This window comes from Bactrocera dorsalis, chromosome 2 (assembly GCF_023373825.1).
Source record: "Bactrocera dorsalis isolate Fly_Bdor chromosome 2, ASM2337382v1, whole genome shotgun sequence".
NCBI lineage: Eukaryota > Metazoa > Arthropoda > Insecta > Diptera > Tephritidae > Bactrocera > Bactrocera dorsalis.
This window is the reverse complement of record NC_064304.1, coordinates 41,605,385-41,633,087: the sequence shown is the minus strand read 5'-3', so window position 1 is coordinate 41,633,087 and position 27,703 is coordinate 41,605,385. Positions and strand designations below refer to the sequence as shown.

Genomic DNA, 27,703 nt, shown 5'->3' with positions numbered 1-27,703 from the left:
GAGCTCATGCCATCGATTCCTTTGCCCGACATCATTATCGTGCAATCATCAGCGTACGACGTAATACAAGTTCCCTCTTTAGGTTGAAGGAGTTTCGAGATGTAGAATTTAAACAACAACGAGAAGAGGCCACCACCCTGCGGATCCCCCCGTTTAAATCTTCTCAATTTAGAGTTTTTACCTCGAAACAGTACGGATGATTGTCGTTTATACTCCAACTCTTCAGTTCCCACAACAGCCGATTCTCCGTTACCGGAATTGACCCGGTTTTTATCCGACCGAGGGCTGTACTGTCGGAGATCTAACCTCGATAAGTTTTTCCTTACTCTTTCTTCTATAGCGGTTTGCTGTTCAAGGATACCCCAAAGTACTTGGAGCAGTCTTTGAGAAAGAGTTCTGTCCTCATAATTATTATGTATTATAAACAATTGTTTCTAAATTTATTTATTTTTTATTTATTTAACCTTATTTATCATATTTACATTTCGTTTAAATTATGCGTCGTCTAAAGTACTAGAAACTAAATTTTCAGTTTTTGCATTTAAATAGTTTAGTTACAAAAACAAGCAGTTAATGAATATGGCAAGTAACATATATAGTCATTAACGATCGTCAATTGGCTTAAGTTGCTAACCAATTTGCTAAATAATACTTAAAACTAACATTACTGTTGCAGTTGTTGCAGTAAAGGCGAAATATAAATAATACCACGAAAGAAAAAATATTCAAATGTCGCATAATTAACTCATTCAGCTACTGTTTCATAATTTAATTCCCAAATGGCAAACGTTTGTGCTCCACAACGAATTGCTTACAAGCTAAAACTCCGTCTTCTTATTATACCCAATTAAACCGACTCCATTTTGTTGTGTTGCCGTAAACAAGACACATCTCAAACACACTGTCCCCTCACAACTTCGCTTGACAGTCACATAACACATTTACCGCATATCCTTCGAACTCTCGGCGCCATAGTACATCTTCGCTCCCAGCTGACCAGCTGCGCCTTCGGCTTTAATTTCGATTACTTCCACTTTTTCCACATCGATATTGGCCGCTTGCCGCACCGGCTTCGGTGATGACTGCACTTGTGCTTGATTTCCCTCTTGCGGCAGCTGTGTTTGCGCGGTTGTCTGCGCCGTCTCCGCTGCCAGCGTTCTGCTCGTCGCTTCCTCGGCATTGCGTTGGCTAAGCTGCACTGCCGGTGCATCATTTGTATCATCATCGTAGTCGGGTCCTAGTGTGGAGGATACCACAATTGGTTTCAGACTGAAGGCAGGCGTGTCGTCCACCTTACTCGCAGTCGCTGCCGCCGATACGGTCGGTATTGTGGAACTTTCGAATGTATCAACGCTGCCACGCTTCGCTATATCATCGACTTCGTCGTCGATCAGTAGATTGCGCTCGGAGCTTTGTTCACTCACGTGTGCATTGATCGGGCCCAGATTATTATGTGGGTTCAAAGTGCGTGGCAGCGTGTGCAGGTCTGCCACTGTGGTCACTTCGGTATCGTCATCGTTGTCGGTGTCATCATCGACACTATCATCGTGCACCCTTGTGCCATGCTCCGCATCAGCACCGTCACTTACTTCATCGCTTTCTATGTTGTTGCTTGTTTCTGTGTCTGTGGTTGCTGCAACATCGGCGATTGGCGCTTTTTCTACTTTCTCCTTTTCAATACGCATCTTTTCTTCCATCTCCTGGAATTTCATTGCTAAATACCTGCGGTTTGGGATTTGTAAATTAAGGAATAGAAGACCGTTAGATTGACATACTGCATTTGGTGACAGGTCGAAACAACAACAAAGGCTATATAATAAGTATAATAAGCTTACTTGTCGACGAGTGGTCCACTGTAGTCTTCGGGGAACTTTGGCGTAAATGGTAGAATATATTTGTAGAGACGCTCGTTCAGCACATAAAGCTGTGCGGTTGTGGAGCACTTCACATTGAACCACCAGTCGCAAGTGAGGGCGATCTAGAAAGGCAGATAACGGTAAAGTACAAAATTAAAAAAAAAATAAAAATATACGAAAGAGAACAATTAGAAAAGAGAACAAATTAAGAAGAAAAGAAGGAAATAATTAAAAAATAGAAAAAAATATAAATAAAAAAATTAAAAAAAAAAGTATTTAAAAATTACACAGAAATTTAAACACTAAAACAAAAATTATAAAAAAGTAAAATAAATAAAAAATTAAAAAAAGAATTACAAAATAAAAATTAAAACAAAAAATAAAAAAATTAAAAAAAAAATAAAAAAAATAAAAAAGAAAAAAGTTTAAAAATGGTAAAAATTACAAAATGAGGTTATAGTTCCATCATTATTTAGTTGGTATCATTTTCTAAATATAAATATTTATAAAAAAGAATTAAAAATTTAGAAAAAATATAAAATAGCAAGTATTCGTATTAAAAAAATACCTACCTGACTGAAAATGGTGCCATTGGGACATAGAAACGAAGCCTTGCCGCCATTCAGATCGCAATAATGCCACACTTGGCAATTCGTTTCGGGATCGCCAAAGAAGCCTTTGTAGCGCTGCTCCGCACAGTTGAAATTCGTCTGTGGTATATCAGCATAATTGGGGTAATCGATGCCAGCGCGTCCGGTGCTCGGTCCGGGATGCTTATCTAAAGGCAAATTATTAGGAAAAACCAATTATCACGTGACTTCAACACCTACTTGGCACTACCGGCGACAACACACTGCTGAGGTCCGGCGCTGCACCGTTCAAATCCTCCTGGCTCGTGCCGTAGTCATAGTCCGGCGCGACAGCCGGTCGCTCGTGATGTTGCGGCGGATTCGGCACAATTGTTTGTGTTTGCTTCAGATTCTCCAATATCGTGACAAGCGTCTTAATCGAATTATCAATATTCTCCGGCGTCAGCGTTCTTGGCAAGTGATTGCTCGCCTGTAACTTGTGCAGAATCTCTGCCAACGAGGAGGAACGTATGTCTGGCAGCTGGTTGGGATCCAAAATTGGTGTCGTTTTGGCGGCCACTGGCACCGGTGGATTGTAGTATTCGGGCACACTTACTTGTTGCTGCTCCTGGTGATGTTGCTGTGTGGGTGGTGTTACCTCTGACGCAAGTGGTGGCGCTGGTGGTGACAACTTGCTGCCGATACCACCGGCATATTTGTGTGATGGCCGCAATTTCGCAGCCGGTTTTATAACATCGCCAAAATTGAGCTTCACCACTCCTGTTGTGGCTGCCAATGGTGCTGGTGGCGGTGGTGGTTGTGTTTCTGATGCTACTGCGGCTGCAATTGGACGCCTTGTGGCGTAGTTGTGTTTGCTGTTGGCCGGCGGCAACGGTTGTAAGCGCAATGTGGGCTGTTGCTTGTAGATTGGCCTGTGGGTGGAGTCATAGTAATCTTGGTTAATGCCGCCGACAGGTGCAATCAATGGTGGCGATGAGGTGGATATAACAATGAAAGTGTCTTGTGGCGTTGCAGGCTTTTGTGGCACGCTATTTGCTGCGCTGTGTTGCTGTGGGTGCTCATCGTCTAGCGATTGCTTTGGGTCGTCAACGATGTAGTCGATATATTGAGTTGCCGGCGGTCTGTGGGTGTACGATAAGCTTTCGGCATTTTAGTTGGATTTCTTTTATGATAAATATGTCTATATAGACACGGATATATATACATATATGCATAGTATAAATTTGAAAGAAAATAATAAGAGAAAGCTTAAAAGTAATAATTAACGCAGATACATATTTTGTATTTTTTTTTGGTAATATTGTTCTTGTTGTAGCAGCACATAACACTCTTTGAATCTTTTTGTAGAATGCTGGTGAGTTTGAGGTTTTACAGGCTCGATTTTTCGTAATTTCGTTTTTTTATCGATTTTTTCTTTCAAGTTTCGTCGATTTACAAAAAATAGTAAGACTTTGTTCATTAAAATTCTTAATTTATTCTTCAAAATCTATGTCGGCCCCTCAAAGTAATAACTCTTGGGCCCAATACACTTGTGGCAACGTTTTTTTCAATCCTCGAAACAGTTGTTAAAGTCAATTTCCGGAAAAGCCTTCAATGTGCGTATCGATTCACGGTATTTTGAGTTTGCTGAATAGCCAGGAGTGACACGGACGAAGAAGGTGGCTGCAGCATGATATTGGTTCAAAGTCTGCGAACAACTCACGAATAATCAATTCCGGTATAGTTCGCGCAAACGACGCATAACACTCAAATAATTTTCCTTGTTGACAGTTTGGCCAGTCAGCAGGAATTTGAAGTGCACCAACCTTCCATAATCAAAGAAAACTGTCAACATAGCCTTATTTTTTGACCCGCTTTGACGTGGTTTTTTCGGATTTTGCCACGATATTCGGCCGATTGATCATCTGTTTCCGGGTCATAAGCACAGATCCAGCACTCATCGCATAATACGTTTCATGACATCCTGGTAGTCGGAAAGCATTGTTTCACAGACGTTAACGCGAGGCTTTTTATCGAAAAAATTGAGTGATTTTGGAACCAATCGTGCTTTCCCTCTGATTAGACCCAAATGATCTTTCAATGATCTACCGATATTCCAACAATGCTGGTAAGATCTCTGACTGTTAATCGTCAATTCTCAAGCAACCATTCCTTTATTTTATTGACATGTTGATCAGCAGTTGAGGTTGATGGCCGTCCCGGGCGTTGTTCGTCACCAACGCGTTCTCGATCTACTTTGAATCACTTGCTCTCGACAAACCATTCTCACCGAACTCTTTTTCAAATATTCTGAACGTTTCAATACCAGAAATTGGATTCCGCACAGAAAATTTAATGGAACTTTTTTGATGTTCTACTAAGATTATGTTAGGTCAATAAGCCACGCATAGACAGTTTTGGTCCTTTGCGATACTAGATGGAGTTCAGTTGTTAGGTCCATGAAGAGTAGTCATTCTTTAGGCTTCCTGCGTTTGACGCGAATTTTGACAGACTCTGCTGCTTCGCTATCGATACCCCTCCGGTGTATCATACCGTGCGGATCCCAGATGTTTACAGCGTAGTCTTGCCAATGCGCAAGAGATGCTCCATTGTTTCACTGGTGCCCTGCTCTAGACATTTCTTGCAGTCTTTTCGATCTTTCAGCTGCATTAGCAGGCGTGTGTTGCCACAATACAGTGGCCAGTTAGTATTCCCACCATGTTCCTACAGTCTCTTCTATCGGGTATCAATAGGAATTTTTTGTACTTTCGATCTACAATTTTGCTCATGACTTTTGCAGTTTTACACCTAGTTAGCTCGTTCCATCGGGTTTTGATTTTCTTTACCATGCTTCTGTCAAGATCGTTGTATAGACAATGCATGGGTTTCCCAATGTTGATCACGTTTTCGGATGTTAGCCTTAGACCATTCTTGACAATCTCTTCCACTATTTCATTCCCCTCGATGCCTTTGTGACCTGACACCCAGTAGATGTGAAGTTGCTTACTTCTTTACACATTCCACTGCTGCCCTGCTTCCCAAGTCACTTCTGTCCGATATGCGATACAATATCCTGCTTGGCTGTCTACGTAGATGTTGATTCTGGCATTGTCTGCTGAAGCATTAAAGGCCAGCTCTGCGGCTTTCGAAATAGTAAAGACTTCAGCTTGAAATATACTGCCGTATCTCTGGACAGTATATTCCCGCACCAACTCCATCGTCCATTTTCGAACCATGCGCATAGATGTTTAGAGTAGCGCGTGTAGCTAAAATAGCTTTACCTCAGTCATCTTTTCTATGTTTACTTTGACCCTCCTTTCCCAATTGAAAAGTGGAGTCATGTAGTCGGTGTTTACCCAACCGCCATAACCCACCGAGCTATGTCCGAAGGTTCTATATGTAAATTCTCTTGTAACTAGTAGTCGTTCCGCCGATTTGGCTGCGCAGTTTTCAGCGAAGAAATCTGTAGATGGCAGGTTTAGTATCAATTCAAGCGCCGCCGTTGGAGTTGTTCTTAAAGCACCCGTTGTGCATAGCGTAGCGAGCCCCTGAACCCTTTCCATTGGCTTTCGATACAAGATACATATTTGGTCCGGTCCTAGAGAGAGAGTTGTGTTCTTGTGAGCACAAGCAGATCCGTTTTCTCCGGGTTCAACCCCAGACCGGCCTGCGATGCCCATTTCTGGACTGTATTGAGTGTGGTGGTCATAATTCTGCTCGTGGTCTGTAGACAGCTACCCGTTATTAAGATGGCAATGTCGTCCGCACATGTCACTACCTATACTAACTACTAATGATTATTTTGATGTGACATTTGGCACAGATGTCACTGACAGTCATATCAACATAAGAAAATAGTTTGATGAAAGTGTTTTCGCGCGAAATTTCAATTAAAAAGTCTTACTATTTTTTGCCCACAGTAGTAAGTTTTTAGAATCACCCTCACCCTCCGAGGCACCTATAGAAAAATATAAATCCGAAGACTGTCCCAGTAACCACCATTTTTTTTATCAAAATTTTATATTTTTGTTCTTATAAACTCAAATACTACATATTCCATAACGTCCGAAAGAGAGAAATTCAGTTCCTTCTTTCCTGCAGAATTAGCGTTTCTTGTAGAAAGGGAACAGAGTGGGGAATGAAGCGACTCCAACCTTGAAACGCTTTTTTCTCAGAATGGTGTTTTTCAAAACGGTTTCCACTCTCAAAGGAAGAGTTACATATATTTCTATCAAAAACTGTCGAACTGTCGGCCATATTCGTTACTTTTTGTTCAAACCGCCGCCATTTTGTCAAATTTCACAAAAAAAAAGCTCCATAGCGCGATAGCGGCTTTCTACAGATTAATAACCTCATCATCGTGGACACGTACAGGACCTTTTAGTTAATTTCAATATAAAAAAATATCGCGAAAATCAGTGATTTTTCGGAGGGTCACACTGAGACGAACCCTTAACTTCATAAAATTATAGATATGCATATCAAAAGACCTTGTAAAGTTTATAAAAAATGCATTTGACTTTTAGCTGTAAAGCAATATGTAACAGACTTAGTGGTATTTATGAAAAGCAAATGCGTATGAAGCAATTTGTGCAAATTTTGGCATGTAAGCTTTAGGTTGCCCCTTATACATATGTGATAATACTAAAGAATGTCATCTACAATGCTAAGTATCTAATTACATAATGCGATTTCACACACTAGAATCATTTTGTAGGCCCTGCATGAAATGTTTACTCACCCCAGACCGCTTGCATATTGAGGCTGTTGCTGCCGATACGCCACGCCCCCACCACTCGAGCCCTTAATCGCCAATTGTTGTTGCTGCTGCTGCTGCTGCTGCTGCTGCTGCTGTTGGAATGCATCCAGAGCCTCGCTCACCAAAGTGCGCACGGGAATTTTTACAACTTGCTTCAGCGTTGCCACATTCGTCGGCGGCTGATGATTCGGCGGCACATGCAGCTCGGGATGCGGATACACGGCATGCCTTATGGGACTATGTTGCGGATAATTGACTTGTGCGTTCGCGTCTAATTGCTGCTGATTATTGGCGGCGGTGGGGCCAAAGGGTGGCGCGGGTGCGGATGGCGGAGCATCACCGTCACCGCCAAGCACAACAATTTGCGAATGTGGCGGCTGTTGTGGCTGCTGTTCCGCGTCGTATTGTTGTTGTGGAATGAAATTATCACGCTGTTTAGCGCGTTCGCGTTGCTTCTGTTGTTGCTTATTGTAACGGATACGTTGTTGTAAATAGCGCACGTATTTCTCCTGTGGCGTCATCGTCTCATCATTCAAATACGTGTACGAATCCTGCTGCGCCACCAATTCTTGCTGCAGCTGCTGCTGTGGCTGTGGCGGTTGTTGTTGCTCTAGTAATTCCTGTGCCGGCGCAATGCCGTCGAAAAAATTCACCGGTCTCGGCAATTGGAAATGCGATTGTTTTTGTCGCGGTCGCGTCGAATGCCGTTGCGAGTGTGTTTGTTGTTGTTGCTTCAATTGTGTTTGCTTTTGCGGTGCAGATGTTAATGATGGATGCACAGGTGCTGGTGGCTCATTGATTATGTGATAGGTGGAGCTACAATGGAAATGACGGCATATGCGAGATAATAAGCAATGAATATGAATGTATGTATGTATGTGTATGAGAGTATGTATGTGTGAATTTGCGGTTTAGAATGACAAACGAAAAATGTTAATATGCGAAATCGTGCCAAAAATCGGTAAGAACATTTATGACTAATGAGTTCGACGGTAAATGTCGCCATCCCACACAAGACACACACACACACTCACTCAATTGGATGTATATAGTAGTGTGTGGCGTATTGTGTGACCCACCCGTGTTGTTATGTGTCCGTGCTGCGACATTAAGCAATATCTGCGCACATTATCGCTGCAAATTGTCATGTTCGCCTCGAGGCTTTTATGTCATACATTCTCAATTTTCAGCTCTTACATGATTCGCAACATTATTTGGTATGTCGGTGTAGACTTACTTACAGTTATACATATTAGAGTGAGTTGATTTACAGGGAGTCAAAAAATCGGAAAAATCGCGTGTGCGAGAAAATTTGTTTAAACTTTGCCTAAGAGGCTATAAGCCTAAAACCAGTTTCGAACCAGCGATCTTTAAGGCGAAGTTTAAGGAGATGCATGGGTTTACAGGTTATAAAAAAACGAATTTTTTCATTGTCTTAATTACTACAACACCTCTAGAATATTGTTCTAAATTTTCAAACTGATCCGAGTAATAGTTTCGGAGATACAGCCTTGAGAACTTGTGCGCTCGAGGGTAGCTAGGCTAAGTGCGCCGTCTTTAAATGCATTTTTCTCGAAACTGTGTTTTTGAAGTCGGTTGACAAGATTTCTCGAGAACTACTCAACCGATCTTCATGAAATTTTACACAGGTCTTTGAGTTACAATTCTTAAAGACTTGGACGAAGGATTCGATTACACCTTAAAAAAAAAATATACCGAAATTTTCACAGAAATGGTTAATGGCCGAGTTTAAAATATTTGTTTCCAAAAATTTCAGAATTTATTTTTTAATAGCGTATATTTGTACGGCTGTTTTTACCCGAGGAAACCAATGTAACCCCTTAAATAATTTGCATAGTTGGCTGTATGGCAGATATGTAATATAGTTGTTCGATCTAGCTGATTCCGACAAATGATCAATGGAATCTCGCAAAGCACCTATGCATTAAATTTCAAATTTCGGATAACTCAAAAACTGTCGAACAAATCTTTATATTCTATAAAAATCGACGGTCTAAAAATCGCTGGCTTGAATCCAGTTTTAGACCCATAGTCTCAGAGACAAAGTTGTTCAGCATAATTCGTAGAACATTTCCCGCATATGAGATTTTTTTAATATCCAAAAAAACGCTAGATATATGCGTTTTCTTAGCGTTTCATTCCCATAAAGAAACACAGATGTCTCAAACTTCAGACTCAGACATACTCAGGTAGGTAGGTAGGTAGGAATGCAGCCCTATCGGGCTCAATTAGTACTTGATGTGCCATTTTGATACTCTGTTCGTAGAACCTCCTGTATCTGCTATTACGTTTCACCTTCTCTCTCAAACCATTTTGAGGTTTCGATGAAACTACTTATGTCCGATATGCTTTTAGTGGAAATCCATTCAAGGTTTGGTGCTTGATGGATTCCAAGTGTTTTGTGTCTGATCTGTGCTGGAGCTGGGCATTCGCAGAGAAAGTGGAAGATTGTTTCCTTGTTCCCTGATACTCCGCAGCCACGGCAGACGTCGTTGTAGGGCATACCCGTTTTGGATGCGTGTTCCCCAAATAGCCAGTGCCCTGTTGTGGTAGCTGTTACTCTGTAAATACTTTTTCTTGACCTATTTAATAAATCGTTGGTTCTTTTCCTGTCATATGTTGACCAGAATTGTTTAGTTATGACGCATTTTGTAATGTTTTTCCACCTGTTATTTGCAACTTGTTGAAATTGTCTATTGATCTCTCCTTCGATCGATCCTAGCGGGCTTGGTATTAGCTCCGCCTCGGTTTCGTTAAGGAAAGCTCCTACCTTTGACAACTCGTCTGCTTTTTCGTTACCGAAAATGTTCCTGTGGCCGGGAACTCAGATCAAGTTTAGTTGGAGCTTGTCTTGGAGACATACTCAGTAATACAAGATGTGTTTTATGGCATGTCAGCCCTGGAGAAATAAAATAATTTAGTGTTTCTGCCCAGTGGAAACTAAAAAACGATTTTTAACAATCGGTACCCTTAACCAGAAGTCTGCGAAAAGACCTTTAAGTTCCGATAAACTGAATAAGTTGTAAAAAATAATCACGAGAAAATAGGTCGATAATAAAAACGAAGTGAGTGGTCAGGCGTTGCCCGGATGAAACACAATTCCTCTAAATTCCGTAAATTTTAGTTTGTCTACCGCTTGCGCCAGCTCACATTGATTCGTTCACGACCCTTTTGGTTCGACGTTCTCGTAATTGACGCACATTTCAAAATTTTTTTGCGATTCCGCAGTTATTTGTAGGGGGAAATTCGTTTTTTTTGCTTAGTGTTTCGTGCGTTTACCTCAACTTATGGTCGACATAATCGGCCTACTGAGCGTACTATTGGCAGCACCAAAAATACTGCGTGTGCTGCTCGATCTTCCCAAACGACATCGCTTAGACCTATGGGCTTTAAAAAGATCGAAGAATGTTCGACGTTTTCGAGCCAAATTTTGTTCAACAAGGAGTCCCACTTCTGGCCCAATGGGTATGTAAACAATCAAAATTGTCTCCTTTGGGGCGAAAAGCAGGCCGATGGAATCATCGGTTCATATTTCTTGAAAAATCGTAATCGCGCCATGATAATCGACTTTTTGGTCGTGCATACGCTCGTGATTTCGACGACAAGACGGCATCACTCTACACATTGCCAAAATTAATGAATTTCGGTGAACACATAATTTTACCTTTTGGAACGGTCGATTGGTCAGCAAGTTCGTGGGATAGTACACCGTTAAACTTTTTCCTAAGGGATATGTAAAGTCTGAAGTCTATGCGGACAATCCCGCTACGATTCAGGCCTTGGGGCAAAACATCACGCGTGTCATTCTTCAGTTATTAGTCGAAATGATCGAACTAGTCGTCAAAAATTGGATTCAACGGATGGACGAATGGAGACATAGCTGGCCAACATTTGAAAGACGTATTCTTCCAAAAATAAATGCCAAAAAATGTTCTTTCGAATGCAAATAAACATTCCCCATTAAAATTGAAGATTCTGTGGCTGTCGTAGGCAACCTCGAAATGGATCACCGTTTATAACCATTGTTCTAATGAGAAAGGAACGCCGAATTTCTATGTATTTTGGATGTTTCTCTAATAATCTTGGATTAAACGGTGTAAAGTTACCTAGCCTTTGAGTAATTTTTAGAAATCGAAGTAAAGCAAACCGAAAATTATTGTTAAAAGTTCAAAATGGTTTTAATACTTATGCTCAAATGTCCACAGGAATGGAATAACCTTCTCCAATCCGATTATCAGTTCATTTGTTTAAAATCTCATATCCGTAAGAATGTGTCCCTAACTAAAAAATCGTTTTTTTAGTACGAGCCCGGCTAAAACCTCAAGCGAAACATTCGAAATGTTAGCAATAAATTTTTACTTATTTTTAATTAATGTGCACCTTATGAACCCAACCACGTGTTATTCATTCCATTTTTATTTCCCTGACAAATTTGCTGTCATTCGAAAGTTTATTTCGCGCATTTATGAGAAACCGAAACGGGCCTCACAATTAAGTACAAATGGTGGCACATAAAAGAATGCATTAAGTTTTACGATTCACTACTAAGGTTGTAAATCCCGCAATCCCGTTTTGTTAGCACCGAAAATTGTCGGATTTTAACCAAATATTGTATTTTCTTTCCTGCATACCGGGATCGTAGCAATCGGAACCCGAAACTCACCACAGTATCAAAACTGCCATCCCTAGTTGTGGCAGCACCACCAACGCATTCGAAAGAAAACGCCGTGCCTCAATTGGCGTTGTCATTATTTGTACGGAAAATTGTCGAAATAAATTTCACTCATACCTTGTCGTCGAATGTGGAATCAGTGCTGCGCCTGTGGCGGGTCCTCTTGGCAGCTCCGCTTGCTGTGGTGCGAGTGTATCTCCGGGTACGCCAGTTGCAGTAATGTACTTTTGCTGTTGGTACTGTTGCTGTTGTTCGTACTGTTGTTGTTGGTGATGCGCCTCAATCGGCACAGCTGAAGGTACTAGCGTGTATTCGTTGCCTGCTGTGGCATGCGACGACGAAATTGGCTTGAATGGTGCCGGTTGTGGTTGTTGTTGTTGTTGTTGTTGTGACAGATTGACTGGCTGCAACGGAGGCGACAGATCATCAACCAATACTACCGTCGGATTGTCATAGCCATAATGAAGTGCATTGCCATCATGATTGTTGTTGTTGTTATTGCTGTTGTCATCGCCGCTTACTGGCGTGTAAATAATCGGTATAAAATGGCCGGGTAGTGTGTTTGACGGTGTAAATGGTGTTAAATTGACTTTTGATGCTTTCGGACGCGTTTGCTGCCGAAACACGGGCGCCTGTTGCTGCTGTTGCTGCTGCTGTTGTTGTTGTGGATGCTGGAGTTCGTGCTGTGGCGCAAATACCGGCAGTTGTTGTTGCTGTTGCACTGCGTTGTGGCGTATCGTCTTCTGTCGCGGCGGCTGTGGCTGCGGCTGCTCGTACGGCAGCTGTTGCACCGCTGGCGGCTTCGTGGGCGGGAAATGCTGTACCGTTTTGTGCTGTGAATTATTTACAACATAATTAATTTAATTTTCTCGGTAGTTTACGGGCAAATATGCCTTAAGCAGCATTGATGCGTTGTGCATTGCCTTGACGCACCCCCCTCCTCACCATCCATCCAACTTACCTTATGCTTTATGATGGGCGCCACAGTGGGGCCCGGTGGTCCGGGTGGCAATAAGTGCAACACTGGCACTTTACTGCTCTTCGTATTGATGAGTGCTTGTGAGAGCGGTGGTGGGCTGTGTTGTGGCATGGCTGTCGGCGGCGGTGTTGGTGGTCCTGCGGCGGAGTATGCCAACTGATGATAGACATCGCCGGCACTTGGAAGATAGTGTTGTTGTGGCGCTGGTGCGTATGTCAAGTCGCTGTTGCTGAGGGTGCCAGGCGGTGGTGCGCGTAAATTCATGTACTCCTGCGGCAAAGATATGTGTCCACTGGCCGGTGGCAGAGGTCCTTCCATCGCCGTCGGTTTCGTATATTTGCTGCTGTGTGGTAGCGCTCCTTTCGGCTGCGGGAAATAACCAGAAGTGACTTGGTTTAATTTTGAATAATTGTGTGTATAGTATATGTATTTGTGGTTATGAGTATTAAATTTTGAAATTCATGATTTTAAGGTGAAAGGCGCTAGCAGGCGTTTTTATCAACTCGTAACGTTGTAAAAGGTTATGTAGTCGAGTCCTCATGTAGATATCTCCAAGCTTCATATTCGTTCTAAAACTCTCTCTCTTTCTCTCACTTTACTCAGCAAAATCAGTTAACGGTATCTTCGATGAATTATTTTTGAAGTATATTCAAGTACGTACAGTCGCAAGTTCTTTCATTCCGGTATTCATAAGGTAGTAATATCGGATTTTCAAAAGCTCACTCTTCTCTTAAACTTCTTTTCTAATCCCTTTCTTTTTATATACATTAAAGTGAGTTAGACAAAGAGAGAATGCCGCCTATCCTTGTCTTTTAAATTCCACTTAAAGTAATCCAGTTTTAAATGTGATAGATTGTGGTAACTATAGACTCAATAACCTCGCTTTAGGGAATCCCATATATGTATGTAATAACAGCATATATGATAACGCGAGCTTTTTAAGCCCTTTGTGTAGATCTGAAATCTCTAGGAGACGCATATTTCGGGGAATGAAAACCGAAGGTTTGTTCGTATTGATAGCTTGTAGTTTTCCATGTTCTCATACATTTTTAAGCATGGACTACGTTAATTCTTTGCTGTAGTTTCTCTAAATTTATAATAAAAATATTAAAATCATAATTTTGTTTCCAGTTATGCAAGTAGTCGGATTCTAAATGCGCTCTCTTACCACACTATCTTCGGAATCTTTGAACCTTTTCGAAAACCGTTACATAAAATTAATATTAATATCTTTTTACTTACACCTTGAACCGCATATTGTTGATTGATCGGAAAATCCGGTGCCAAATAGAAAGCCATATAAGGTATCAAACGACGATTACGCTCGGAGGCGCTTAACACCGAGTCACTGACCAGCGTACCGTTATTTGTATCACGCAGAAGTTCTTCTTGTAGTAACGTTTTTGTGATGTTGGCAATTTTTGGCACTGGTGTGACTTGTATGCAGTGACTGAACTCGAGAAATGCTATGGAAGAAAAGAAAAAAAAAAATAATATTGTAATTGTTATAATATATGTATGTATGTACATATAGTATGTGGTAGAATATAGTGTTAAATGTCTTGAATATGTTTCGAACATAGTTACAATAACCCAGACCAGATTAGCTAGCGATTCGATGGTTAACATGAGACCACTAGATTTTTGCATCCATAGTCCTATTAATAAAAACTAAAGAATATCGCACGTAATATAAAAAATATCTAAAATCTCTAGGTTTGAATGATACTTAAGTTTTTCTTCTTTTTCTTCTTCTTCTTTACTGGCATAAACACCTCTTACGCGGTTATAGCCGAGTTTACACAGCGCGCCAGTCGTTTCTTTTTCGCTATTGGCGCCAATTCGAAATACCAAATGCATCCAGGTCCCTCTTCACGTGATCTCTCCCACGGAGTGGAGGTCTTCCTCTTCCTCTGTGGCGTGTAGTGCGTCGAATACTCTCAGAACTGGAGTGTTTTCAACAATTCGGACAACATAACCTAGTCAGCTCAGCCACTGTCTGTTGATTCCCTGAACTATGTCAATTTCGTCGTATATCTCGTACAACGCATCGTTTCATCGACTGTGGTACTTGCCGTTGTCAATGCGCAAACTTTCGCGAAACTTCGAACACTCCTAAGGCCGACTCATCAAATGTTGTCACTGTCTATACCTCCGCAACATACAGCAGGTTGGGAATAATGAGGGACTTGTAGAGTTTAGCCTTTGTTCGTAGAAAGAGGACTTTACTTTTCAATTGCCTACTCAGTCCAAAATAGCACCTGCTGGCAAGAGTTATTCTGCGTTGGATTTTAAGGCTGATATTGTTGTTGATGTTAATGCTGGTCTCAAGAGAGACTTCAAACTTATGACTGTCAACACTGACGTGCTAGCCAAGGCACGAATGCGATGTTTGATGACAGGAAATATTTTGTCTTGTCCTTGTTTACAACCAGATTCATTTGCTTCGCTTCCTATAGCTAATGATCAATATTATAGAATACTGCACCTTCCCTATTGTACCCTCTCTATTTAGCTTTGCAACTCGTATTATTTTCTCTAGGGATAGATTGAAGAAGTCACACGATAGGGACTCTCCTTGCCTGAAACCTCCCTTGTTATCGAACGGCTTTCAGTCAGCTTACACCAAATTTAGACATAACGGGTCTTTTCCAAGATCTAGTGCATGGTGAAAATCTAGTAGATAGTAGATTTTCTGTATTTGACTAACTTGGCCGGTAATATATCGGCCCCTGCCGCTTTGTTGTCTTCCAGGCGGGTAATTGCTATTCGTCATATCATATGATGGAACATATATTCCATCACCATCAATTGGAGAATCAGGTTTTCCATTTCCAAATATTACACTTTCACTGCCGTTCAGCAGGCTGGAGAAGTTTTCTTTCAGTATGGTCTGGGCATCGTACACTTGATCACTTCTGGAGATTCAACAAGAGTATGCTCCGGTCTTGAAATCTTAGGTTAGCAGTATCCCTGTCGACCAGCTTCTCAAACTCTTCACACTCACGCAAATACTTAAGTTTATTATAAGTATATTTCTAATAGTGAAAATTAACAGCTCTTATAGGTACTGCGACTGGCGATAGTGGAGTAGCTACTAGTCAACCGGTCACCAAATTCCGGTTGTATATCGCCATCGGCTACTTATCAACTTATCATAGACAACTCAGTAGCAAACCCTCATTTTTGTGTTTATTATTTGGTTCTATCCCTTGTTATAGTCTAAAGAAATCTTAAATCGACGCAGCTTTTCAAGGTCAGTGTTTTATCCTCAAGAAGCTGTTCATTTGTCCGTCATTAGTTTGTGTATCGCATAAAGTCTGGTAACAAAGTATTGATTTAAATTTAATGTTTTAATGATTTGATTTTCGATTTTAAATAGATCAAGTTTTCTTAAAGCCCTTCTTCCAAAAATTATAACGCTTTGAACAATTAAATTTAGAATTGAACAATTGCCTTCGTAAGTATAAAGGCCGTTCTTGGTAACAGAATTTTAAATATAATTGTGATTTATTAATTTATTAGTTTAAAACCGATACTAGGAATTTCAAATGGCCCCTGAGTTGAGCCTACAGTTTTGCGTCAGTGGTACTGTCTGAAATCCTTTGTATTATATGCTCATTTTCTCAAAATATTAATATATTTCCAATTTACAATATTTGCATACGTAAATACATATATATCTTGTTTTTTGCTTTCGTTCATTGCATTTCCGGTTTGAATATTTTTCAAAACAAAACATGAAAAATAACGAAAAAAATACAGAGAAAAAGTAACGAAAATAAAATGATAACTGGCTGGAACTCTTTTCTCAATAGCTTCTTTTCCAAAATTGTCAAAATTTCATTGAAAGGAGATTAAATTTTATATATATATTTTTTTTAATAAAAATTCTTTGAAATCAATAAAAGTTTGCATAAACATTATTTTGGTCTACTCTTTCGAGTGCAAATTCAAATCATCAGAGTACCATCTTCAGATGCAATTAGACAAAATTTCAACATTATAAAAATCCAACAATTATGTCAAAATTTTCGACAACCTCCAATCGCCAACTGAATACGCGCAGCTCTGACATCGATGCCCTGGCTCAGCGTGGCTACAATATCGGACACAAAATTGGCGAGGGTTCCTATGCGACCGTTATCACAGCTGGCTATGCCGACGATGCGGGTCATGGTGTACATTTGGCCTGCAAAATAATTGATAAGGCCAAGGCACCCTCGGATTTCGTACACAAATTCTTTCCACGTGAATTGGAAATTCTAACAAAAATCGATCACCCAAACATCATACAGATACACAGTATACTACAGCGTGGCCCGAAAATTTTCATCTTCATGCGTTACGCGGAGAATGGTGATCTATTGAGTCATATCAAGAAATCGGGACCGGTTGAGGAGTTGCAAGCGAAAGCCTGGTTCATGCAGATGGCGAAAGCGCTCAAGTATCTGCATTCGCACGATATCGCGCACCGCGACTTGAAATGCGAGAACATCTTGCTTTCGAAACGTCTCAATATCAAATTGGCTGACTTCGGCTTTGCACGCTATTGCTGCGACGATAGTGGACGTGAAATTAAATCGGAAACCTATTGCGGTTCGGCGGCCTATGCCGCACCTGAAGTCGTATGCGGGCGGCCATACGATCCGAAATTGGCCGACGCCTGGTCACTTGGCGTTATACTATTCATAATGTTGAATGCGAAAATGCCATTCGACGATAGCAATCTCAGCAAGTTGCTGGACGATCAGCGTAATAAGAAGTTCGCATTTCGACGGAAATTACAAGATCACATTTCAGCGCAGGCCAAGGCCACCGTGGCGGTACTATTGGAGCCGGAACCGCATGCGCGTTGGAATTTACGTGAAATATTGAATTGCAGCTGGTTGCGTGCCGACGAGGAGGAACCGTTGGCTTAGTCCTAAGACGAACACACGTACGTCATACATCATGCGACAGTTTGAGCAGCATGTCTGATTGGTTTTGGACCTAATGCCGTTGAATTTTTGTATGGGAAAAAAAAGTAATTCTTCATATCTATATATATTTTTTTGATTTGCGCATGTAAAATGTTGGTCATTCGTGAAATTGCCCTCTAAACACACTGTAAAGTCTATATTCATAACAATTTTGGTTCTGAAATTATTATATATATATGCATGCATGTATATATATATTGCGCATATGTATATTATATATGTATATATATAATATATTTATGCTGTATTTTTTCGGTTTTTAAATTTCTCAAACCCCCACCGCCACCTCCTCAACTAAATGATTTGATTTCAAACGTTTGCATTCGAATGTCATACTTTTTCTCATTTTTATACAAACAATATTTAATATTACTTTTTTTTGAATTGGTCACAATTAGATTTGTCTGGTCGTGTACCAAGGCCAGTATCGAATTTAGACTGATTTGTCGTACATATGCAGGAGTATGGCGTCTTTGTCGGCGTCGTCTCCAACTTATAAAAAACCTAAAAAATTTGATGATATGCTTTAGAGCAATAGTATTTCAAAATACTACTCTTAGTTATATGTGTCACAAAATATCTTAAGTTAGTAAAAAAAAATTATTAATTATAATAAATTGTAATTGTAAATTTTCAAAAAAGTGCTTATCCGTTTGTCTGTCACTACGAAAACAAAAGTGTGTGTTTTGAAATTTTATTTCCTTGTGTGAAAGCGAAAATTTGATGTGCTTTTTGAGGATTTGTGTAGTTTACTAGTGTTTGATATTGGATGGCGTTGTGCTCTATGATTAGTGCCGCAGCCGTTTCGATTATCACAAGTACTCTTTAGATAGTCGAGTTTATGTACATAAGGGAAAGAGACCCAAAGAATGTGAAAATCGGGAGAATTCCTTAAAATTCCTTAAAAGAAATGACCTTATTGTGTTTATTCAGTAGAGAGAAAAATTAGTATCTTTCAACATAGCATGTACAGGACCGATTATTTTGTCTCATAATCTAATAAAGAGTGATCCAGAGTTCCCTATTTTTTTAAAGAAAAAACACAGAAGCATCGAATGGGGAATGGTTATTATCATTCAAAGAGTTTCTTGGGTTTTTTTGAACATTATTTCTTTTAAATGTTGGCCCCGTTGAGTCCAATTTTCGATGACTCGTTCGAGAATTTCGACTCATTTCTGGCGAATGTCATGCGTGATGTTATGCTTTAAGACCTGAATCGAAGAGAGATTGTCTGCATAGACTTTAAACTTTATATATCCCCACAGGAAAAGTTTAACGTTGTGATATCACGCCACCTTGGTGAACAATCGACCGGCCCAAAACGTGAAATTAACTGCTCACCGAAGTGTTCGCTCAATAAATCCATTGACTGATGCGATGTGTGGAAAATGGCGCCATCTTGTTGAAACCGAATATCTCCGAGCTTTAGGCATCAAACAGTCGGTTATCATAGCGCGATAATGGTCGCTTGACGGTTACGCTCTCACCGGTATCAGTTTTGAAGAAATATGGATCGATGATTCCACCGACCAACAAATCACACCAAACGCTTGGTTTTTTCGAATGAAATAGCAGCTTTTGAATATCTTTGGGTTGCTATTCGTCCCAAATGCGGCAATTCTGCTTGTTTATATACCCATTGAGGCAGAAATGAGCCTCAACGCTGAACAAAATTTGGCTCAAAAACTTCGGCCTGGCTTGCGCCAAGTCGATCCATATATCAGTCCCAACGGTTCCTAATGGACAGGGTATATCGAATGGGTTTAAAAGTGGAGTTCAAAAAATGGTAGTTTTGTCCTACAGCATTTCTTTGCATATCCGAAAAAGAAGGTCAAGCTTGAATTCAGAACTCAAGTTGTTTATCGATTCCTCCATTTCACCGAAAGAACATTGGTCAGTGTTGTGATTATTCAAGGTCAAGTTAGGTGAGGTCGCAGAGATGATCCTAAACGATGGATCTGACTTAGACAAATGTTTGTTCTTTGATTTATCCATAATGCTCTAACATATCGACAAAGCCTATTGAGGCCACCACAAATATGTTAAGGCGGTTAATATCGATCCCAGCCAATTCGCTAGGTTCGCAGAAGATGCGATTATCGCGATATTTCAATCACAGTCTGACAAAGGCCAGGCAATGGAAGAGAAAGTGAGAAGATAGTCGCACCTCACCTTCCTCCGTGGCTTTGAAAACAAGCGTTCGAGATTGATTGTGCAAGAGAAAGCAGTTCGAAAGCGTTTTTATGGTTCATTTTGGGTAGGAAGGATCGCACAAGTTCTAGTTGTTGGCTAACGCTTAACGAGCTCGCTGGATGTTCATAGGCCATGGTTACTGCTGATTAAGGGTGTGGCTTTTGAAAACGTCAAAGGAAAAAGGCTCACGGTCAAATCCAGGTGAGCCCGCATTAACAGCGGTTAAGCCAAGATTGACATTCAGGACGGTTTTAATATATGTATATGATGAAATTATCAGAAAATTTGAATCAGCTTTTGGCTTGCAATGAGCTCCACCCCTACGGCCAATCTCTTAATTCGGACCCGTACTGGCAAAAATTAGAACAACATCCACACACACCAATTGTGACTTGCAGAGGCTTCGGGAGCTTGTTTAAGATTGTTATGCATCTACCTCAAATTCATTACTGCCTGTTCCTTTCGGTTCGAATGATATTGCTGACCAAAAAGTTCCCTTTAGAGAAGTTTGTGAAAATCGACTGCCGCAGTTTTCTATCCCCTGAACGGGGTAAATTAGCTTGCCACGAAGTTTATAACACCCTACATTTATAAATATATATAATATATAAATGATCACCATGACGAGCTGCGCCTATTAAGCCATTTCCGTCTGTGTGTATATACATACGTGGGCCAGTCTACCAGTTTTTGAGATATGGATCTGAAAATTTGCACACGTCCTTTTCTCCCCAAGGAGCTGCTCGTCTATAGAAACCGCCTATATCGGACCACTATAACATATAGCTGCCATACAAGCTGAACGATCGGAATCAAGTGCTTGAATGGAAAACTTTTTTATTTTACCAATTAAGTTCACGACATTTTGTTCGGGTTATTTTCCATAACAACGTTGTAGTCTCCGAAGAAATTGTTCAGATTGGATGACCATATCATACAGCTACCATACAAACTGGCCGGTCAAAATCGTGTTCTTGTCAAGACAATTTTTTTTTCAAAATCAAGAGAAAGATTCTTTAATATCTCTTTTTTGCTACAATAAATGGGCATTTGAAGGGAAAATTTGTGGTCTTATGCGTACTGACAACGGCGAGTACCGCAATCGATGGAACGATGAGCTGTACGAGGTATGCTCGACATGGACATAGTTCAGAGAATCAAACGACAGCGGGTGCGCTTGCTAGGTCATGCTGTCCGGCTGGAAGACGACACTTCAGATTTGAAGGTTTTCGATTCCCCGCCTGTGGAAGCAGAGGAAGAGAAAGACTCCACTCCGTTGGAGTGATCAGGCGAAAAAGTACCTGGTTGCACTTGGTATCTCGAAGTGACACCAAATAGCGAAAAGAAGAAAGGACTCGCACGTGTTAACTCGTCTATAACCGTGGCGGTGTCTACGCCAATAAAGAAACTAAGAAGAAGAGTATTATCATACGTATTTGTACCAATGAAAATAGGTTATGTGAGATTGAGACGCCTTGTAACTGTTGCAAGAGAGATTACAGATTTTATGAAAATCCTTGGATAAACCCACCTTGGACCACTTGCCCAAAATGCCAAAAATATTTATTTAACATTTTTCTGTTTCATTCTTCGAATCGAAAACTGCTTTTGTTAGCCTTTGGCTTGCAATCAGCACTCGCATTTATTAGCGGCAAATTACAAATACTCTACGAGTCCATAATTATCACGTGCTCTCCTCCACCGAATGCATTAAATGTCTAATTTTATTGTCGAAATGAACGATTGTAGCATTTGCTCTTAAAACGTCACAAGTAATTGCGGCAAAACAATTGGTAGTGCACCCCCGTAAACACAAGCACACGCGCTATTATATACTCTTACATATGTATGGCTGTACTAGAAGACATGACATGACAAGCTTTAGGCACGAAGCCGCTGTCAAGCAGGGGCTAGTAGCCAGGCAGCAAGGAGCGCTGGCGAATGCATTGCTACGGTGAATGGCTTTTGATTTTACTGCGCATTTATATGTATGTGTTGGTGTATCTGTCTGTGTGTGTACGCTTGTGATGGCAGCAAATTTAATTAGTGGCACCAACAGCTCCGACAACCAAACAGAATAACTATAAAAACGAAGATAATTAATGCCGCAAATGCATTGCGAGACAAAAGCAAATAACTACGAAAATAAATACATAAATAATAGACAATAGCAACAAAAATAATAATTTTCAAAAATATAGAAATTAAAAATATTTGAACAATGCAAGTTATTTAAAACTGAAAATGCTTGTCTATATGGTATGTGTATATACATATATACACACATATACATATATCACTCCATCAAAAAATACTTAAAAGGTTATAAATTTCATTATGCCACTGTTTTGTGGCTGTCCGAAAAAATAACGCTGCGACTCGTGATGTGTGGAATGCCAGGATACCCCGCCAGCTTTCGGTGCTCTATGGCTGTACCCTCTTTAACTTTCGTATGTCGGCCGCAAAGTGCAATACATTGTCGAGTTTTGGTGCAACACACTGTTTTGCCACATGCTTGATGGCAGTGCAGTGCGATAACATGCCGCATGCATATGTGGTAATCTAAGCCAAGTGAAGTTGCAACAAGTGCGCAATAAATTTCAATAAGCGTGTGCTCAACTCTTAAGAGTTGTAAAAGAGACTAGTCTAAGGTATGGCAATGTATGTATGTATGTTCATACATGGAATTGTGATCAATAGGAAAATATCACCTAGAGTTGGTTTCGAACACTAAAAATTCAAATTTCAACTTTCAGAACACTATAAATTACACTTCAGAACAAAATATCTGAAAAAAGAATCTTATTTAACGGGGAATGTTTTATAATCATTCGAAAGAACATTCTTTGGAATTTATTTTTTTGAAGATGATCTCCCTCAAATTTTGGTCGCGGCTAAGTCTCAGATGTTCCATCCTTTGAGTCCAATTTTCGATGACTAGTTCGAACATTTCGACTGGTAACTGGCGAATTACACGCGTGATGTACCAATGCCTGAATCTAGGGAAGTGCCGCCATCTTGTTAAAACCATATGTTGTCGAGATCACGAGCTTCAATCTCAGGCATCAATTAATCGGTTACTATGGGGCGATAACGGTCGGCATTGACGGTTACCTTCTCATCGGCATCATTTATGAAGAAATATGGACCGATAATTCCACCAAACCGTTGTTTTTTCTGGGTGAAATGGCAGCTCTTGAATCTTTTTTTACGTACCCATTGAGCCAGAAATGGGCTGAACAAAATTAGGCTTGAAAACGTCAAATCTTCTTGGAACTTTTCAAGAGTCCATAGTTCGGAGCAATGTCGCTTGGGTTGGTCAAGTTATTGCACAAACTGTATTTGGTACGCTTTTAATTTAAGATCTCGACGTAAAATCCGCCAAGTCCTTCCATACGTCAGTTCGAGTCGAATTGACTCTCCACGGTCTTCGTTTACACTCTCAGTTACGGCTGCTATATTTTCTTCACCGCGTGGTGTATGTGGTTTATTCGGTCGAATATTATAAAATACTGAGTACTGGGTCTCAAGATTAGTGATCGTGTTTCTAATAATACGCTCAGGAGGCCGATTATGTTGACCATAAGTTCAGCAAAGCGGCGAAACACACTCTTCACAGAACGGGAATTTTCGTAATAAAGTTGAACGATATATTGTATAAACGTTGTTCAGGAGTAAGTCTTTCCACGATGAAATGCCAAGCAATACTGAACAAAATTAACATGACAGCGTGACACGACTCGCGCGTGATCTGTCAAAAAAGTCTATTGAAAGGAAATGGGCTTCTTTTGAGCTAATACGAGTACAAGTCTGGCAACGCTTAATCGAATTCCCCAAGTTGCCCTCATTTCCTTCGGCAAATAACTTTTAATAGCTGTAATGAAAACAGGAAAAAGTCACAGGGAACTAAATCTGGTGAATGCGACGGCTAAGAGATGACTTACGTGTCATGTTAGACCAGAAAGGGTTGTGTGAAAACATATGAATTTTCTGCACGCAAATCCGGTCATTTACAACGAATTGCTTCACGTACACGCCTCATAACGGCCAAGTAGTATTCTTTTTTCACCGTTTGACTATGAAGGACGAGACAACCAAAGAAAATGTTGGGCGTAGCTTTAATTTGTGAAGGACTTGCCGCGGTTTTTTCGTTTCGGCTTATAAATCCACGTTTCGTCACTAGTAATGATGCGTTTGTTGAATATAGGGTCCTCAACTACTTTCTCAAGCTTTATTTTTGCAAACGATGCAGGTCTTTTGGTAGGAGTCTAGAATTAACGCGCTTCATATCCGAAACATTAACCAAAATATGTTGAACGATTCGCAGGAGTCAAAGTTTCAGTGAATTCCCGACTTTCACTAAATTCTATTTAATGCTACCTCGAATACTTGTGTTTGGAGACTCCCCAGTGCTTCCGTAGCCAATTAACATGTATGAACTCCACCGAAAAGCTATGTTTTACTAATTTTGTTACTCTTTCCTTGTGTAAAATAACAATACCACCTGGTTACAAGCCTTCGAAATATTTAAGCAGAAAATGCACCAATAACCAAATAAGTTTTTCCTGTTGACCCATAAAATGCTCCACATTTGCATCACAGATTCTTATCTGTAAGTCAAACAATGAAAAGTGACCGGTTGCCTGTTACGTTCGTTCGACATCCATGGCCTACCGTATAAAGTCTTCTAAAAGTTACTCCATTGTATGTTTGGCAACAGGCTGCAGCTTATGCTTGCCATCAATATAAGCTAAAGTTAGACAGACCATTTAGCCGACATCCACACGAGTATGTACGCTTAGGTAGGTGAGTGGTATCATACCGAGTGGAATAGGATCGCATATTTGAGTCTACCAAGTGGAGCTCTGCATGGCTCGATGTGCTGCTGTGCTGGCTGCAGTTGGTGCCACGGTTAATACGCAATGCATCTCAGGTGCCCACTTAAAACGTTCAAGTAGTGTTTGCTTTAATGTGAGTTGGAAATGTTGATATTGTGATTGGCAACACGCTGACGATTAGTAGAACAATGACGTAGGCGAAAAACAGCTGCGCTGCTTAAATTTTACTCACAAGTATATATTGTTATATGCTACTAGAGTAGCACGTAATCATAGAGGATTTCAGAATTTTTTTTCAACACATTTTTGGAAAATTAAATAAAACATGATCTAAACTGAAATTTTGCGCTTTATACATATCTGTTGAGTAGAGTCGGCAATGTACTCATGGTACTCAGAGAAGATAAATTTTAATTATTTAGAAAAAATTAGAACTGGATGGAAGTAGTTCGTCAGGAAAACTTTTCTAATAAAGGTGCATACAACTCATTAATTACGATCTTCAGATTCTAATCATCTCATACAAGGAGCATTCCAAAGTAAACAGGACTTTTTGAATCTCGATTGTCCAGTGAGAATTCCATGATATTTCATCGATTGGAAGTGAAGTTATTGCGTTTTAAGTGTCGGTATGTTTGTGTTATCGGTGCGAAAATGAGCTTCGAACAAAGAGCCAACATTAAATTTTGTTTTAAAATTTTTAAAACTTTTACCGAAACGTTTCAACCGATGAAACAAGTTTATGGCGATGATTGTCTATCCCGTAGCAAAGTGCACGAGTGGTTTCAATGTTTTCAAAGTGGTCGTTAGGTCATAAATGACGATCAACATGTGGGCCAATCAAAATCCGTGAACACTGGAAATTCCATCGAAACTGTGCGTGAATTCGTCAAAAATCAGCTGAAATCATCATTGAAATTCATGGAAATGGAATTGAACATCTCCAAAACATCGATTTATCACATTTTGACCGAACATTTGGGCTTACGAAAGGTATGTGCACGGTTTGTTCCGCACAAATTGACTGACGACCAAAAATTGTTCAGAATTCAACATTCGACGGACGCTCGTGACCGATTATTTGACCAAAATTCACATTTTAACCATTAACCACTCACCGTATTCACCTAATATGGCACCGTGCGACTTCTTCCTTTTCGGAAAAATGCATTTGCCCATGAAAGGAAATCGTTATGGCCTCTACGGCCATTCAAAAGGCCGGCATACTGGCGAACATACCGCCCAACGAGCTAAAACATAAACAAGCTAGACGAATCAATGGTGTAGAAGGACAACAGGAAAGATGCTGTTATTTTGCAAGGGAAATTATTCGTAAATCGCTAGTCCCGCTTCGTAAGTCATCTATATTTGTGTATATATATATGTACATTGTGACAAAAATTCGGAAATCGTAATTAAATTCCACGGATAAATGATATTTAAAAAAAAGTAATTGTGACTCTCCCCCACGTGGATCCGCTCCTGATCTAATACTATTTCAAAACAAGCTATGCTTATCTATGAATGGAGTATGAATGCTGATAAAAAATGAAACAATTTTTCGGTGAGTAGCTTAATAATTGGGTAGTCGTTTTAGTACCAGTTAATTTTCAGTCCGAAATTGTTTTTAGATTCTTTAATAAAGCCTTCAGCAATTGGTTTAAGTCTGTACTTTTTCGCACTAGTTTATTTTCAGTCTAAAAGTTATAGTTTTGAACTGGTATTTTTCGAATGAGTTTATCAGTTTCAAAATTATGGTGCAACGTAATACTTTGTGATTACTTTTATGTTTCACTGCACATCCCTATATATTAAATCTTGCCACGTTTTAACACAAATACCGTTAAATTCTATTTTACGATTATGGCGTAAACTTTTCGTCTCCAAATGCTACTCCAAGTGATTTTTATGTGCGAACTTTTCACCGTTAACATATAATGTGTTTGTATTTCAATTAATATCTTCTGCATATGAGTATCGCATTAGCCAACCTAGATTCCAAGTTGCCACCATATATAGGCGAGGGTAACTGCATTCCCGGCACGTAACAACAGTTTTCGGGGAAATGAGTTGCGTGTCAAGCGCTCAGTGGACTAATAACTTCCCTGTGATTGCGCAGCTGGCAATATTACCGAAACACACACAAACGCTTGGGTAGCTTCATGCACAATGCCAGCCATCGGACGGGTGGTGCGTGGCGTATGAGTAATGCTTCATTAGTAGCTCTTACTGAAACACTAATAGATATGTTTGTACATATATATTTATGTGCATAAATCACGGCACTTAGTGCACTAATTACAAGTGTATCAGTGGTACGCGCACTTTCGACACTCAGCTGCTTGCCACAGCCAGTGGTGCTGTTGTGTGGCGGCGGCGGCAGCATCAAACCAGTTTCAATAGCATTTCTATGCGCAGACATCGGCGGCCTCTCACTTCAGGTGCTACGCAACTGCAGTTATTGTCACGGCGAAGCGTAACGCCTCACGTCGCACTGTTGTTACGGCATTGCGTAAACGCTGCGGACGCAACTGGCGGTGGACAATGGCCAACTGTGTTCATCATCAGTTGCAATCGTTCGTATTGTGCTTGTGCATTATTCCATTTGCTTTTATGAAATTTTGATTATTTCTGTTTTTCTTGGCGCTTTCAAACAGAAATTTCCCGTTTTATTCAATTGCTTTCTTTAATGTTATTTTACGACTTGTGCTGCGCCACATGCAACGCGCTTTTTGCGGCTTCAGTGGTCAGTGGCTGCGTTGTTGTTGCGCGTTTCTTTGATATTTACTATTGTGAATGTTTGTTTTTTTTGGTTTTCGTATTATTTTATGAAA

The 27,703-nt window shown here is 40.2% G+C and overlaps 3 protein-coding genes across 9 annotated transcripts in view; 2 read left to right on the top strand and 1 right to left on the bottom strand.

Annotated features, from left to right (window-relative positions):
• The window catches only part of LOC105221907 (RING finger protein 17), a gene marked incomplete at its 3' end in the record, with an annotated part of 207,404 nt that overhangs the window by 11,858 nt on the left and 167,843 nt on the right, over window positions 1-27,703 (top strand).
• The window catches only part of LOC105231434 (ataxin-2 homolog), an 83,884-nt gene continuing 56,617 nt past the window's right edge, over window positions 437-27,703 (bottom strand). For 5 of the 7 annotated variants that reach the window (XM_049447798.1, XM_049447802.1, XM_049447801.1 and 2 more), the window contains exons 3-10: window positions 14,099-14,322; window positions 12,839-13,222; window positions 11,995-12,710; window positions 7,167-8,000; window positions 2,687-3,567; window positions 2,429-2,634; window positions 1,836-1,978; window positions 437-1,722 (exon numbers count right to left, since the gene is read on the bottom strand). In XM_049447798.1, the coding sequence (XP_049303755.1) occupies window positions 942-1,722; window positions 1,836-1,978; window positions 2,429-2,634; window positions 2,687-3,567; window positions 7,167-8,000; window positions 11,995-12,710; window positions 12,839-13,222; window positions 14,099-14,322 (4,169 nt within the window). In that variant the 3' untranslated portion in view covers window positions 437-941. Of the gene's footprint in view, window positions 1,723-1,835; window positions 1,979-2,428; window positions 2,635-2,686; window positions 3,586-7,166; window positions 8,001-11,994; window positions 12,711-12,838; window positions 13,223-14,098; window positions 14,323-27,703 lie in introns of all 7 variants that reach the window. The other 2 variants (XM_049447803.1, XM_049447804.1) reach the window with 2 other exon arrangements.
• Window positions 16,665-18,479, top strand: LOC105231431 (testis-specific serine/threonine-protein kinase 1). The gene has a single exon (XM_011212727.4). It carries the CDS (start codon window positions 16,879-16,881, stop codon window positions 17,776-17,778), a length of 900 nt encoding a protein of 299 aa, XP_011211029.1. The 5' UTR covers window positions 16,665-16,878; the 3' UTR covers window positions 17,779-18,479.

What these genes read in the sequence shown, in the direction of transcription:
- LOC105231431 (XM_011212727.4), top strand. Translation starts at nt 16,879, where the DNA reads ATGTCAAAATTTTCGACAACCTCCAATCGCCAACTGAATACGCGCAGC.